Genomic DNA, 16,160 nt, shown 5'->3' on the forward strand with positions numbered 1-16,160 from the left:
CCGCTGCAGGGACCAGCCAGGACAAAGGCAGCCAGGGGAGGTCCGGTGGTGGGGCAGGACGCCGTCAGGCCCGGGCTTCCCGGTTTCTCACGACCCGTCAACCGCGGTCCTTCCTAGAACCCGCTGGCTCACGTCAGAACCATCACGCTCTGACGAGTGGTGAAATGGGATGTTCATTCTGATCCCATTTTTTCCCCTCAGCCGAACAAAGCTCTACTTCCCTGGCACGTGGGGGCTGCGGAGGTGGCCAGAGAGTCAAAACCTGAAATGCCTTTTCCAGTTCAGCTAGTTTAAATACCATGCGATCTTTAAGCTGTGGGCTAATACGTATTCTACATTCATGATTTGCTTTTCAAAGGCATTTCAACCACGCTAGGAGCCACCCGCCGGGAAAACTAGACAGATTTAAACGCCCAGTCAGTAGGTTCCTACTTCGGCCTCGGCTGGGCAGCGGCTGGGGCAGGGGATGCAGCTACAACTCCGCCTACGCCTCCCCATACTTCCTGCTCCAGGGTGTCTGATCCAGCCAGACAACGCCCGCGCGCAGGAGAGGGCGCCCCGCCTAGCAAAGGCCGTCACGTCGCGAGCGTAGCGGAGGCGGGGCCTCCGGCTGTGTTGTCGGGAGGCCTCGCCCCCACATCCCTGATATCTCTCCAGCCGCCCGCCATTTTGTCTCCAGTGTCTCGTTTGCTGTCGCCAGCGTGGACGGAAGTGTCTTGGTCTACAAGCGTGAGGCAGAAACCAGGGTCTATTGTTTGTGTTTGACTGCATAGTTTGGCCCAAGGCCTTCGGAGCTTTCCCGGGGCAGTCGGCAGCGGCCGCCGCGACCGCCCCCGCCCCTCCCCTGCGTCCCCGGGACCGGGAGGGACCGAGTCCGCGTCACGCCCCTCAGCGCTCTCTGCTCCCTTCTCTGTAGTTGCGTCCGCATCGCGCCCCCGGAATCAGACGGTGCCCCATAGATGGCCAGCTTTCCCCCGAGGGTCAACGAGAAAGAGATCGGTGAGGAATGGGATGGTGGGCGAGGGGTGCTGGTGAGCGCGCGGGGGCTCGGGAGAGGCAGGGACTCCCCGGAGGAGGCTCCGGAGTAACGTGTTCGGAATCGGAGGGAAGTAAGATGAGCCGGAGCCAAGCCCAGGAGCTAACAGGAAGGAAACGGCCCCGCGGGTGGGGGTCGCGAGGGTAAATGGGATGATCATTGATGCTGCGCGGACGCTGCGCCTGCCCAGCGCCTGGCCGGGAGGAAGGTACTGCGCGGCCCTCAGGGTCGAGGAGAACCGGGGCACCGAGTAGCGAGGGCTACGGTGATTGTGTGGCCCGGGCCGGTCCTCTTTGGGGATCGCACTTCACTCATCAGAGGTGCGAACGGCTCCATTATCCTAGGATTCTTCTTGGTTCAGCGGCTGGAGCGTCGAGTGCAGAAGGGAGTGCTGGACAAGTCTCGGGGGCTCTTAAANGTCTGCCCAGCGCCTGGCCGGGAGGGAGGTACTGCGCGGCCCTCAGGGTCGAGGAGAACCGGGGCACCGAGTAGCGAGGGCTACGGTGATTGTGTGGCCCGGGCCGGTCCTCTTTGGGGATCGCACTTTACTCATCAGAGGTGCGAACGGCTCCATTATCCTAGGATTCTTCTTGGTTCAGCGGCTGGAGCGTCGAGTGCAGAAGGGAGTGCTGGACAAGTCTCGGGGGCTCTTAAATTCACGATTCCGGAAGCAGACTCCTGGGCTATAAAGAAATAGCACACTCTTGTGTCTTGGGCTATAAAGAAAGGTGGGGTCCTCGTGTATCGCCAACCACCGTTTAAGGAGAAATGCGACCGAAGACGTGCTATCGGCCTGGGGAAAGCAGTAGTTTAAAAAATGGGCGTTAACAAAGGGAGTGGTTCAGGTTCAGGGCAGGACGACTCAGCCACGGGTTGAGTGGCTGGCTCTGCCACGCCGAAGACAGGGCAGTAGATTTTGAAGGTTGTGCGTCAAGACCTCAGTGGCTCAGTTAAAAGCACCTCGCATTATATAAATTCCTCTCTTAAGGTAAAATAACCGGAACAGCTGTTGGGGTAGTTGAGGGAGCATTCACAGGTACGCTTCGTAAAAATGGAACGAATCAAGTGATACGCCTTAAGTATATACAATTTTTATTTTAAAAATTAAAACAGGTTTAGCATCACCCCCCGTGTAAAGGTGAATATTCGATAGAGAGTCTTTGCATTTCCCTGTTCTTTGACTAAATATATGGAAGAGGCATTTATAGAAAAGGAGAAGCGGAAGCAGCCAAAATGCCCTCTATCCTGTATGTGGGTAAATTTTTTTATATTTTAGAGACCTCTTAGAATTCGGGACTTCAGTTTTCTTAAGGGTAAGTGTGGATGACTTAGGTTAGGAGGGGACTTCAACCTTGATTTTAATAACTTTTAAATATGCAGAGAAAACAAAAGTTATGTCCAGTTTTTATTTTAACTGTACTTTAGTACTAGTGTGTCCAGATGTGAAACAAAGAACTCGAAAGTTCTTATTTTCATACCAGTAAAGTTTTTTTCCTGCACATAACACCACACATGAACGAACTGCCTTTCTTAGTCTGTATGTTTACTTCACCTTGATGAATCATTTTGAAAACTTCCAGTTTTCTGAGGGATAGGGCTTCTTAGCATACCTATATAAAGTAGAGTCATCTAAGTAGCCTTGAAATTTTTTTCTTTTGCGTATTTAGGTCTCTGTTATTTCTTGGATACAATATAAAGTTATTGTACTAGCTAAGTGCCAATATGGTAAAAAAACTTTGGCCTTTTCTAACCTTTTGGGGGGTGAAGTATCATTTGGATACAAGGCTAAACACTAGTATCTCTTTGAAACTTTGTATAAGTAAGGACTTACTTTTTCCTACTTTCCTGGACATTAATTATACCTCGGGTTCTCTGGTACTACCGAAAGAGGAGAAACAAGATTCCATGAATGATTAAAGAAGTCCACGTGACATGGGGTTAGTTACTGCCCTCTTTCATAGGGCACCATCCCAGATGCCCCCTTTCTGGTTTTGAAATTGCAGGAATATGAAGAAGAAGCTGAGTATCTAGTTTGCTTGGTTCAGTGGTGACTGAGATGATGTGTTACTACTGTACAGATAGTATTTACTAATGCAGAGTTGGGTTTCCGCAGCGAAGTTCCTGTGGTGGGCAGCTCTTCCCTTATGCAGGATCATTAAACCTGCATTTCTTAGGGTACCAGCATTAATCCACTGCAGATAATGTGAGTAAAGGTTTGTGCTAGTTTAAGTATTTAAACTGTAAGTATACTGTAAGTATTTACTGTAAGTATTTAAATGAGTGCTTAAATTCATTTGATTAAACTGAAGTGGTCATTTGATATATTTAGAGACCTATGTTCATAAGCAAAGAAATTAATAAGGTAGTTATTAATATAATACTTGCAGTATTTATTTGGCAGGGTTTTTTAAATAGTGGCCTTATTTCTTGAATTTATAGTCAAGAATAAGTTAGGTTATTACTTCGTGGTCTTTGATTTATTTGAACCAATTTTTTAGTTAATTTAGAACCACCTTTTATATAAGAGGAATTTTATGATTGTGGCCAACATAAAAGAAGGAAAAAACATTCTGCCTTGTTATTTAAAAGATTTTGGATTCTGGAAGAAAATATAGAATGATCCTAAAATACAGAGCAAAGAAAGTTTTCTGTAGGAGGGTTAGTCTTGCTTGGTGAAGAGAGAGGTGAGTGCCAGTCTAACTTACCAGGCATTGCTGAGGTTGAATACTGGGGCTAGTCGTCTTTTTTGAGACAGAAATTACGTACAAATACTCAGCTTAGCTTAACCAGGGGCTTTTTAAGATAATGCTTACATTTTTTCCGTTGAATTTTAAAAATTGTTTCCCTTATTTGTGAACTTTTATTCTGCTAAAATTTATGAATTTAAAAGATAGATATGGCCCTGGCTGGTGTAGCTCAGTGGATTGAGCACGGGCCTGCGAACCAAAGGATTGCAGTTCAATTCCCAGTCAGGGCACATGCCTGGGTTGCAGGCCAGGTCCCAGCAGGGGACACATGAGAGGCAACCATACATTGATATTTCTCTCCCTTCTCCTTCCCTTCCTCTCTAAAGATAAATAAATAAAATCTTTAAAAAAATTCTAGTGATGACCAGACAACTGACCATAAAATGAGTAACAGTGAAATTAAACTGGACAACAATTAGAAGAAGAAAGGATAGCAAACTTTGAAAATAAGACCAACCCGAGATAGCATTGGTGATATACTGATAAAGAATATCCTTTCCCTAAATGAGGAAATTCCAGCTGGGTATGCACGCACACATTTGCAGTAGGAACTTGCTGATGATGCTTGTTAAATACAGAATAAAAATGTCTGCCCTGGCTGGTGTGGCTCAGTGGATTGAGCGCCAGCCTGCAAACCAAAGGGTTTCCAGTTCAATTCCCAGTCAGGGCACATGTGTGGGTTGTGGGGCAGGTCCCCAGTCCGGGACACGGGAGAGGCAGCCATGCATTGATGGTTCTCTCCCTCCCTTCCCCTCTCTAAAAAATAAGTAAAATCTTTTTTTAAAATCTGTATGCTCTGTTAACATACTAGCTTTTATTATGAATGCTAAATTCCTAATTAAGTGAAAAGTGTGTGGAATTGTCTGGTTTTTGTCCTTCAAACACCAAAATAATTATTTCCATTTCAGGGTCAGTTTGTAGCCCATTAGGAAGATGCTTGAAGACTCACAAATGTTATGCATTTAAAGCACTGGTTGCGAGGTTGGACTAGACAGTCTTTAAGTTCCTTCTAGTTCTAAGGGTTTTGTGATTTTTATGACCTGAAAAAGATAAGAATACCCATGTTTGAAGACCATTTTACAGTGCTTTTCTTTGAGTGATGATGTANTTATTTCCATTTCAGGGTCAGTTTGTAGCCCATTAGGAAGATGCTTGAAGACTCACAAATGTTATGCATTTAAAGCACTGGTTGCAAGGTTGGACTAGACAGTCTTTAAGTTCCTTCTAGTTCTAAGGGTTTTGTGATTTTTATGACCTGAAAAAGATAAGAATACCCATGTTTGAAGACCATTTTACAGTGCTTTTCTTTGAGTGATGATGTAATGTCATATGCCATAGTGCTTTAATGGATTTTGAAAGCTAGATGTGTTTTGGAAGAAACTTTTCTTGCAAAATCTTTTTATTCTCTTGCATTTTAAATGCTAGTGATTTGATGAAAACATAAGGCAATGCAAAAGTCAGGACTTCAGTAATTGCCAGCCCTGATTGATCGTTACGCTAGTATTACTTGACCAGTTTTTTTCTTAATTGAAACTTTCTAAAAAGCTCTTGGCTTTGAAAAATTTTAGGAAACTCAGTTTGCCCAAACTTGAAGATGTTATCATTAAGGGGTTTTTCACACCAGATATGTCCCCTCAAAAGGGGGAAAGCAGAACTCATTATGTTGATGTCTAGAAAAGGGAAAAAATACTTAATGTAGTTGAGTAAGTTCCAAAGTAATATGGAAGCAGTATCAATTTTGTTGTTGGTTATATATAATCTTTTTTTTTTCTTTTTAGTGAGATCACGTACTATAGGTGAACTCTTAGCTGTAGCAGCTCCTTTTGACAAGAAATGTGGTCGTGAGAATTGGACTGTAGCTTTTGCTCCAGATGGTTCATACTTTGCTTGGTCCCAAGGGCATTCAACAGTAAAGCTTGTTCCATGGTCCCAGTGCCTAAAGAACTTGTAAGACACTTTTCTTTTTTGTATTATGTATCTGTCTATAGAATTTCCTGTTTTGTCTGTGTGGAGTAATAAAAAGATTTTGATATTTAAGTTTTTCTTTTGTAGACTATTGTAAATGTTTTATCTTAAGCTGAATGTATACATTGGAAAAATTGTGGGAAGTAGTAGTATTTCCTATAGGGCACCTTCTCAGATCCTTATGTGTTTCTGTGTATTAAAAGGCAGGTTGTGCCTTGGTTTAATGTATATGTTATTTGTGTCAGGTCAGGTGACCTGTTATGGGATGCTTTTTGATTTCACAACATTTTATTAAGTAACAGGTGCGTAGTCACGTAATTACTTTTTATGCACTTAGCCTCTGTTGAGTTTAATTGAGTCTGGATATTTGTTGAAAGTTTTTCTAAAATGCATTATCCTAAATTTAATCTTTCCCTGCTTTTGTGTTGTCTATTTTCATGGTTATATTTATTAATTACCTTGTTACATATTACTTTAGGTGTAGAAACTGGGAAACTACTGACTATTATGGGTTTTTAAGGAAATTTTCTGGTGCTGGCTTCTCAGAATCTTAACTTTTCAAGTTTTTAAAAATTTTTCCTTGTTTATACTTGTTTTAGGTTAATTAAAGGAGTCTTACTTGATCTAGTGGTTTTGAAGAAAATTTTGATACAAATTACTTCATTGTTGAACTTCCTCTTTTCAGCCACTGTGAATTTATTTGGTCATGCCCTTGTAGCTCATAGCAACTTCCCCTTCCCATTTATAGGGTTCTGTTATTTAGTGTCACAGTGATAATACTGAGGTAATTTTAACAAATACCATTTCGTATCCATAGGAGGCTGGAGTAAGTAATAACTAGATTTCTCTTTGACCCTCCCCCACCCAGTCTCTTGCATGGCACCAAGAACATCACCAATTCGAGTGGTTTGAGATTGTCAAGACAAAACAGTGATGGTGCTCAGAAAAATAAGCCTCGGGAACATATTATAGACTGTGGTGATATAGTCTGGAGTCTTGCTTTTGGATCTTCAGTTCCAGAAAAACAGAGTCGCTGTGTAAATATAGAATGGCATCGATTCAAATTCGGACAGGATCAGCTGCTCCTTGCCACAGGGTTAAACAATGGGCGTATCAAAATATGGGATGTATATACAGGTATGGAATCACAATTTTAAAAGCAAACTCGATTATTTTATGATGCGCAGGGCATTGCTCATAGGCAGTATATGATTTGAGGATTTTCACTTATGAAAAGCAAGAATTGGTGCAATGCATCTTTATAATTGGCCTGAGTAGCACCTTCAGCTGTGGTTTTAATTTAGGATAATAGAGTTCACAGTGCTTGATCAGTCTTTGGAGGCTATTACAGCACACTAACAGGAAGGGCATATCTAAGGAATGTTTTGCTAACACAACAAGTAATTTAGTTTAGTCAAACAGCAAGGCATTTTCTTACACAGTTTTCAGTGGTTGATAGCTTACAGGTTTTGAGGCAAACCTGGTTTTCAGCATTCACCTTTCAGGGGTGTTTGACCTTTGATGTCTCTGGGCTACACTGGAAGAAGAGTTGTCTTGGGCCACACATTAAATACGCAAATACTACCAAAAACTGATGAGCAAAAAAAAAGTTTTTTGAGTAAATTTACAATTTTGTGTTGGGCCACATTCATAATCCTCCTGGGCCAAGGACTGGACACCCCTGAACCCTTTATCAGGTTTTAGTGACATTTAATCTAATAACTAGATAGGATTAGAAGTTACATTCTTTGGGCAAATAAAAGTAAGTGTGTTATTCATTACCTAAAACAGTTTCTGGATGAGAGTACATTTGAAGGAGTTTTAAAAATGAGCATTAAAGCAATATGTACAGTAGAACACAGCAAGTGATATGAACATGACATCGAGTGGTGATGACTAATAAAATTCGATTAGATTCTTAAAAAATTTAAGCACATTGATGCTCATTGAAAACAAAACTCTTATAATATTATGAATAAAGTACATTTTTTTCAGTGAGATTATGTTTGAAAATTTTAGGTTGTTGTGGGATAATGTGCATCTTTGGAGAGTTTGACAGTCTAATAGTAATCCAAGGCCAAGGAAAAAGAAAAGGAAAATTTTGGTTTAAAATCATGCTATATAGCCCTGGCTGGTGTAGCTCAGTGGAGCACGGGCCTGCGAATCACAAGATCGCAGTTTGATTCCCAGTCAGGGCACATGCCTGGGTTGCAGGCCAGTTCCCAGCAGGGAACTCACAAGAGGCAACCATACATTGATGTTTCTCTCCTTCTCTCCTTCCCTTCCTCTCTAAAGATAAATAAATAAAAATCTTTTTAAAAATCATGCTATACAAAGATTTTTAAATGATGATAATGTAGGTTTTCTTGATACTAAATTAACTTGATCCAGGAGTTTGTGTACATTCAGGAATTCCCTTTTAATTTTTTTCTAATAAATGTAAGCTTTATATTCTAGAGATAATGCCTTTTAGAGCAATGTAAATAGCAAATCTTTAAAGGTAATACCAAGAGAATTAAGAAGTCATTTTATGCTTGGTAAGCTGAAGAGATGCCCAAATAGTTTTTAAATGGTGAGGAACACTATTTTATCAAAAAGAGGCTGATAAAAATTATTAACATTGTCTTATTTTCCCTTTCCATTTCATTTAGGAAAACTCCTCCTTAACTTGGTAGATCATACTGAAGTGGTCAGAGATTTAACTTTTGCTCCAGATGGGAGCTTGATCCTTGTGTCAGCTTCAAGAGACAAAACTCTGAGAGTGTGGGACCTGAAAGATGATGGTATGTCTTTTTTTCCAGGCTGTGAAAAAGGTTTCATTTTTTGATACTACTGCTGAGAGGTATTGGGTTCATCTGGGGCATTTGACTTTCAAAGTGGCATTGCGATCATTTCCTTTTCTCTAGTCTGTTGGTCCCTTTCTTTGTACAGATCAAACAAAACCATAAATGTGACCCAGAATAGGAGTCAGCAGTTACTCTAAGTAAACAATCTAATATTACTCAGAAACTAACCGCACAGATCTGTATCACCTATTTGAGGATAAAATCTAGATCAGTTTCAGGGTTTTATATGAACCGGTCTATTAGTTTTTTTTTTCTTAGGGAGGATTATTAACTTCATTTGCTTAGTAAAAATTTAAGTAGACCATGGATAATAAACAGATATAAAACTTAGTGAGCTAATAAAATTTAGATTAAAATGTGACTTGTACATCAGAATTTATAACATCTAAGTGTTAATAATAAGCCTAATATTACGTTGGATAGGTTAAGAAGTTTGTGTTTTGAAAAGTAAAAGATTTACCCTTCGATATAATAAAAGGTATGTCAGTGTCAAGTACTCAGATTTTTCTGAAACCTTGGTAATTGTGATGCTTGCTAAAAAGGTTTTGGAGAATCTGCCTTGTTTAAGAGGACCATACAGAGTATTTCTTCCCTCTTCTTAGAGCCTGTAATGAAAGAGTTTGTAGTTTTAATTAAAACCTTGTATTTAAATAAGATCTGCTAGTTCTCTTATAACCTCAAGCTGGAAGTTGACTGGCTTGCTTAGTTAGGTAGCTTAAACTGAATGGAGTAGGGTGTAGAACCTTCGGATTTGGAGACCTGTTCCAGCTGGTGGAACTATTACCTAATAAAATGGGGTGTTATTACCAAACCATGAGGTGCCACCTCTGCATTTTATGGATTCTCTTTGCTCAGCTTTTGAAGGGTTAAGGGATCCCAACAGTTAAAACAGTTTGATTAATTAAATTTTTATATTCTTTTGCATATCAAATAGTGCTTGCTTTCTCAAAGTATTTTTTAGTTGTGTGCATATGTTTTAAAAATGGAGACTCAGTAAAATGTAAGCTCCAAGAGAGTAGAGATCATCTTCACTGCCTGACATGTAGTTGGTATTCAGTAAATATTTGAAAACCAAGTTAAAATATACTTAGCCATAATTTTGTGCTTTGGGTATAATGTACAAGGCATTTAAAGTAGAATGTAAGTTATCAGAAAGAAAGAAGGGTGAAAGGGCATATTGAAGATGTTCAGTAAGTGTCAACCTTGCTGTGTTTTGGTTCTTTCATTTATAGAATATAAAGGGATTAGACCAAAAGAAGTCTATCTTCTATAAATGAAGGGTCAACAGACTTTTTCTTAAAGGGCCAGATGTCAAATAGGTTATACTTGTGGACCACGCTATAACAGCCATAGTTATTCTGTTCTGCGGTTGGAGCACAACACAAACAAATTGGCATAATTATATTTCAGTAAAACTTCAGTTATAAAAATTAGTAACTAGTATATACATTTACAAATCACTGCTACCATAGAATTTTTTGATTTTGCCATTTTTGAATGACACTCTTTGAAGTGGATTCTAGGGTTAACGTGGGTTTTTTGTTTTTTTTTTTTTTCCAGGAAACATGATGAAAATATTGAGGGGCCATCAGAACTGGGTGTATAGCTGTGCATTCTCTCCTGACTCTTCCATGCTGTGCTCAGTGGGAGCCAGTAAAGCAGTATGTGTCGAAGTTCCTATACATTTATTTTGAATTGGATTATAATAATGTGTGCATAATCATTTTAAATCTAANTTGTTTTTTTTTTTTTTTCAGGAAACATGATGAAAATATTGAGGGGCCATCAGAACTGGGTGTATAGCTGTGCATTCTCTCCTGACTCTTCCATGCTGTGCTCAGTGGGAGCCAGTAAAGCAGTATGTGTCGAAGTTCCTATACATTTATTTTGAATTGGATTATAATAATGTGTGCATAATCATTTTAAATCTAAGTAACCTGTTAAGTCTGTGCTCGGTGTCATGAATATCTTAAACGTTGTATTTTGTGATAGGGATAATTTGCATGAGGAAAATTAAATACAGTTATTAAATGTAAAGTGAGAAATTGGATTGCTTTTAGTTAGAAATACTGTTCAAAAAATACGGGGTTTATCAAATTTATTTTTTCTAAGATCTAGGAAAGTTTATGTGCTATAGAAGAGATTTAGTACAAATGTTAAGACATTCCCTTGCTAATAATTTTCTTCTCTGTTGTTCTATTTTTTTGTCCAGTTTGCTGTTTAAAAAAGTTTGAGTCCCAGCTGGTCCTGGACATTTAACTGAAAAAAAGTAACTTAAAATTTGAATAAAATGAAAATAGCACTCATGTATGTCTTAGAGTGAATTATACGAGAAATTTGATATGGTCTGTCTTACACTAACAGGCATAGTATACCTGTAGACAGATGAAGTATAAAGTGACTCTTAGGAGGGCTATGCTTATTGATGAAGCTGTCTACCAGCTTCTGAGTTAGTATAGTTAATGAGATCATTTTAGCTTTAGATACTGTGAAAGGGAATGTATTTGAAGTCCCAAATACATGTGGTAATCACAATACACTTTTGAAATAATGGAGGGTGGGAGGATGATTAAAATGCGTTTTATTTAGCCAAAGAAGTATGTTAAAATGATAGTTGGAAATGTTGAAAGTTTAGGGAAAAGTATCTAGTTCTTTAAAAATCATAAGAAGGACAAAGCTAGATGTTGACATTGCTATTTTAGGCTGTGTGTTTTCCATATGCTTCTTGCTTTCCCTGTCACAGGTGGTGGCAGCAATATTGGTGTGATTGAGGTTATGCTGGCACCACTCGCACACAGGCGCACAATGGTGTTAGCTGGGCAGAAAGAGTGGCATCTCTGGCTACCGGGCTGGGGGCGACCTTTACCATAGGATGAAGTAACCTTGCATTCGGCTGCAAGGTGTACTGTACGTAACACAGGTGCTGGTCGATGTCCACTTTCTGCTCTTCTTTCTTTCTTTTTTTCTTTTTTAAAATAATTTCCCCCAGTGAAACCCACTGACTCCTCCAAGTAAATTGACCTTCCAGTTTGATGGAGTCGGGAGTCTGACATGTGAAACCAGTTTAATGTGATGTAATTGGCTTTCAGGTGGTTTCTCTGTATGTACTATTTTTTGGAATTCTTTGAGATGGTAGAGATACCTTAATTAATTATGATCCAATTTAAAACCTGTGCTTTTTTTCTTTGGAAGTAATATATTGTGTCTGTGCAGAAAAAAAAATGTAGCTAAAGGATTGCTTTATCCCAAGAGGAGGAGAGATTATCTTACTAGGATGTTAAACCTCCAAGCTCACCTTTAGTAGAACAGATGCAGTAAACATTAGAATTCTGTTTAGAGCTATTCTGCACAGTCTAACTACTGATTTTAGAATCTAAAACTATATGTGAACTTGTACCAAAGTAATTTAAATGTTTTATACTTAAAATGACTAATAATTGTGTGGTCAGTTTGGGAAAAATAAGATTAGCAAATCTTGATTCACAGAAATGTTGTTAATTGTATTATTTTCGTAAATTACATTTTCGTTTCGTAATATGGTTTAACATCCTTGTTGTTTGCCAAAGAAATTTCATTTGGCTGTGAATATTCCTTTTGCTTGCAGTGTCTGTTTCTCTTCCTAGGCTCACGTGGTGACCCAAGCCTTTTGTAAACAAGTGATTATCTCAAAGGGAGATGCCAATGGAGTAACCATTTGTTAACCTTACATTTTCTGTCTGTATATATTTTTTTAAATTTGGTAGTTTCTGGAAGAAAAAGAAGAGGGTTTGTAGTACTTAACCCTATCTATTTCTGTATATTTTAGTTAATTGATTTTTGGAATAAATGGATTTCAGTATAACTTTGTGGTTACTGCCTTTTTCATGTTTAGGCTTATTTTTTAATTAACATTTAACAGAAACATTTTAAATAGAATTTGCATGTCTACTTTAATTAACTTAAAGACTGATTTTTTAATCTATGACACTGAGCATATTCTTTTAATTATCCATAATTTACAATGTTTAATTTAATATAATTTGAATTAAATTTAGCAGTTTTAGTTTAAGATGTGCCATTTTGACCTCTGTGTGTCTGAATGAAGCTATAACATTTTCCTTTTTATTGCAGGTTTTCCTTTGGAATATGGATAAATATACCATGATACGAAAACTAGAAGGACATCACCACGATGTTGTAGCTTGTGACTTTTCTCCTGATGGAGCATTGCTGGCTACTGCATCTTACGATACTCGAGTATATATCTGGGATCCACATACCGGAGACATTCTCATGGAACTTGGGTGGGTACAGCATGAGTTATTTCAGTCTGTAATTCATCTCTGGCTGTCAGTATATAACTTAAGAAATAATGTCAATGATTACAATTACTAACATGTGAAACCTAAAATTGCAGCCTATCATAATTTAAAGTTTTGTTATTATTTAAGTCCTTGGATAATGCAAAGCTTTAAATATAAATTGTAAGGATAAACTTGGCTTAATATAGATCTTGTTATTTAATAGTACATGACTGTAGAAGGGGTAATTACATTTAGAGTTTCATGTTGAAAAAAAAATAGTTTAAAGTTGGACTTAATCTTAGTGCCTTAAACAATATTCTTAAAAGGAGATTAGTAATTCTTTTTTAAGTTCCTTTCATTTAATTTGGTTATGTCAGCTCTTCTCAAGTCTTACTTGTATTTGTTAAGGCCACTTTAAACATTACTTAAAGACAGATGTATTTTGTACCTGGGAAGTTTGTTTCTTGAAGTGACTCATTTTCACTGAAAAACATGCATTTCTACCTCAGGCATATGTTTCCCCCACCTACTCCGATATTTGCTGGAGGAGCAAATGACAGATGGGTCCGGTCTGTGTCTTTTAGTCATGATGGACTGCATATTGCAAGCCTTGCTGATGACAAGTAAGTGTGAATTACAGCTTGACCTGTTCATTACTGTCTTTTAAAGATTTCTTTTCATCTTTGACTTCATAAAAACATTCTTAAGAAAGGCTAAAGAAAGAAAAAAAAAACCTTTGCAGTTTGGGTTTTAGTGTCTCGTTCTCTACACAAGATCTTGAAAGATATTGGTATGTCTTAAAGAATATCGACCTGGCCAGGGTACTCGGTTGCAGCACTGTCCCATGTGGGTTCAGTTCCCAGTCAGGGCACATACCTAGGTTGCAGGGTTTGATCCCCAGGGTTGAAGCATATACAGGAGGCAACCAATCGATGTTTCCCTCTCACATCAATGTTTCTCTCACTCACTCTCTTTCTGCCACCACTTCTCTCTCTCTCCTCCTACCTCTTACTCTAAAATCAATGAACAGCCCTGGCTGGTGTAGCTCAGTGGATTGAGCACAGGCTGCAAACCAAAGGATCGAGGTTCGATTCCCAGTCAGGGCACAAGCCTGGGTTGCGGGCCAGTTCTCAGCAGGGGATGCACAAGAGGCAACCATACATTGATATTTCTCTCCCTCCCTCCTTCCCTTCTAAAAATAAATAAAATCTTTAAAATGAGTAAATAAATAAATAAAATCAATGAGCATATCCTCTAGTAAGGATTAAAAACAAAACAAAACAAAAAACAATGTTGACCTGAGTCGTGTGCATGTAGACTAAAGATAGTGCATGCCTTTCCCTGTGCTCCTTGTTAGCTAGTTCAAGGAAACTGGGTAGATTTTTAATTAGCTTTTAGCCTAGCTCACAGATGCTTTATATGACAATAAATCACCATTTTCCTGTTTGCATAGATAATTCTGAATAGCAGTCGTCTGCCATTCCTAGACATACTCTACCTAGGTGAGAAGGTTTTATAAATGTCTTGGAATGAGAGTAAAAAAGATCAGATACTGGGTTTTAAGTGTAGGAATAAGGAGAAAGGTTTTGGCTGTGAGCATTCTGGATCTGAACTAGGACAGGTAGACAGACATGCATTATAGTCTCTTAAGTGTGGGCAGATCCAAATTACCAATGTACAGACGATACAGTACTTTATAAAGCAAGTTACACACTTGCTGTCCTGATTTGTGCGAATGTACTGTTTGTGACTGGAACATAGTGGCATTTCTTTCTCAGTTTTGAAAGTTGCTTATACCTTGAATTCCTACTAGATACTTACCGGACAATGTATTTCCTTTCCAGAATGGTGAGGTTCTGGAGAATTGATGAGGATTATCCAGTACAAGTTGCACCTTTGAGCAATGGTCTTTGCTGTGCCTTTTCTACTGATGGCAGTGTTTTAGCTGCTGGGTAAATCCACTTTTCTATTTTTTGTTTGTTTGTTTTTAAGAGACAATTTCAGGTAGTTTTTAATCAAAGCAGCCAGTATGTATTGTCCATAAATCTTCCATAAGGGCTCTTTGTAATGCTATTGCTTTGTCATAAAGGAGATCATGATCATTGGTTATGTGTCTCCTTCATTAGGTTCTGTTATATAGTTTGTGACTCTGATACACAGCTTTGGATGATAGTTGTTTGAGCTGTAGGACGTTGAAATGCATGTGTTTTTGGGTGACTGAGCTTGTGATTTTTCTTTTTGTTTCTGTTTAGGACACGTGATGGAAGTGTGTATTTTTGGGCCACCCCAAGGCAAATCCCTAGCCTTCAGCATTTATGTCGGATGTCAATCCGGAGAGTGATGCCCACCCAACAAGTCCAGGAGCTGCCGATTCCTTCCAAAGTGTTGGAGTTCCTCTCCTATCGTATTTAGAGGGCTCTGCCTTCCCTGCTCACAGGGACCGACAGAGCGCACTCACACAAACCTCAAGCTTTACTGACTTCAAGTATCTGTTTTTCAAGGTTTCAAAGATTTATTTAATTTGATATGTTCTTGTACTGCATTTTGATCAGTTTTAAAAATATTATTTATAGACTATAGGAGAAGTACTTCTCAACATAGAAAATGCAATTTTTTCCCTAAAATTTAACTGTGAAACACACGTACATGTACATAGTTAGATATAAGCTGCTATGTGTTGAATGGACTCTTCTGCTTCTCTGAGCTTTAGTTCTGACATGTGTGTAGTGCTTTAATAGGGCCGCACTATGTATCTTTGCTGTAAAGTGGAAGGAAACATTTTTATTCTGGGACACTGAGTTTAGATGGTAAATATTGACTTAAAAAAGCTGAATTGCCTCATAAAATGTGTGTTTGGTGGGGGGTATCAAAAAACTGACTTGTAAGTAACATGAAGTTTTTGTGTAGGGAAAGGATTTTGTTTTCCTTACAATGGCATGTGAGAGGTAGGGTTTGAATGTGACATTCAGGTAAAAACAGCCGGGATATAACTAGAGAAAGGGTGTCTCCCCTCACCCCCAAACTACTGCTGCAGACCTTAATTTTGGAAAGCAGCTTGTTACTTTAACTAACCCCTGTGGTTTAAAGTATTATAAATTTCAGTCAATTTGAAGATCCATCTACTGTATTATTTTATTGCTAAATATTTTGTTGTTTGTATTAAGGGATAGTTATTTTAAGACCATGGTTTTGTGGTTTTGTTTGTTTTTACATGTAAAAACATAGTTATTTTAAGATAGTTATTTTAAGACCATGGTTTTGTGGTTTTGTTTGTTTTTACATG

At 38.7% G+C, this 16,160-nt stretch overlaps 1 protein-coding gene across 1 annotated transcript; it reads left to right on the top strand.

Annotated features, from left to right (window-relative positions):
* The first annotated feature begins 646 nt into the window (after positions 1 to 646).
* On the top strand, positions 647 to 15,814 carry WSB1 (WD repeat and SOCS box containing 1). The gene is made up of 9 exons (XM_037069762.1): positions 647 to 999; positions 5,562 to 5,730; positions 6,617 to 6,885; positions 8,400 to 8,531; positions 10,155 to 10,255; positions 12,705 to 12,877; positions 13,387 to 13,500; positions 14,722 to 14,829; positions 15,130 to 15,814. Exons 1-9 carry the CDS (start codon positions 960 to 962, stop codon positions 15,287 to 15,289), a joined length of 1,266 nt encoding a protein of 421 aa, XP_036925657.1. The 5' UTR covers positions 647 to 959; the 3' UTR covers positions 15,290 to 15,814.
* The last annotated feature ends 346 nt before the right edge of the window (positions 15,815 to 16,160 follow it).

This window comes from Sturnira hondurensis, unplaced genomic scaffold (assembly GCF_014824575.4).
Source record: "Sturnira hondurensis isolate 20B ecotype Veracruz unplaced genomic scaffold, ASM1482457v3 Scaffold0018728, whole genome shotgun sequence".
NCBI lineage: Eukaryota > Metazoa > Chordata > Mammalia > Chiroptera > Phyllostomidae > Sturnira > Sturnira hondurensis.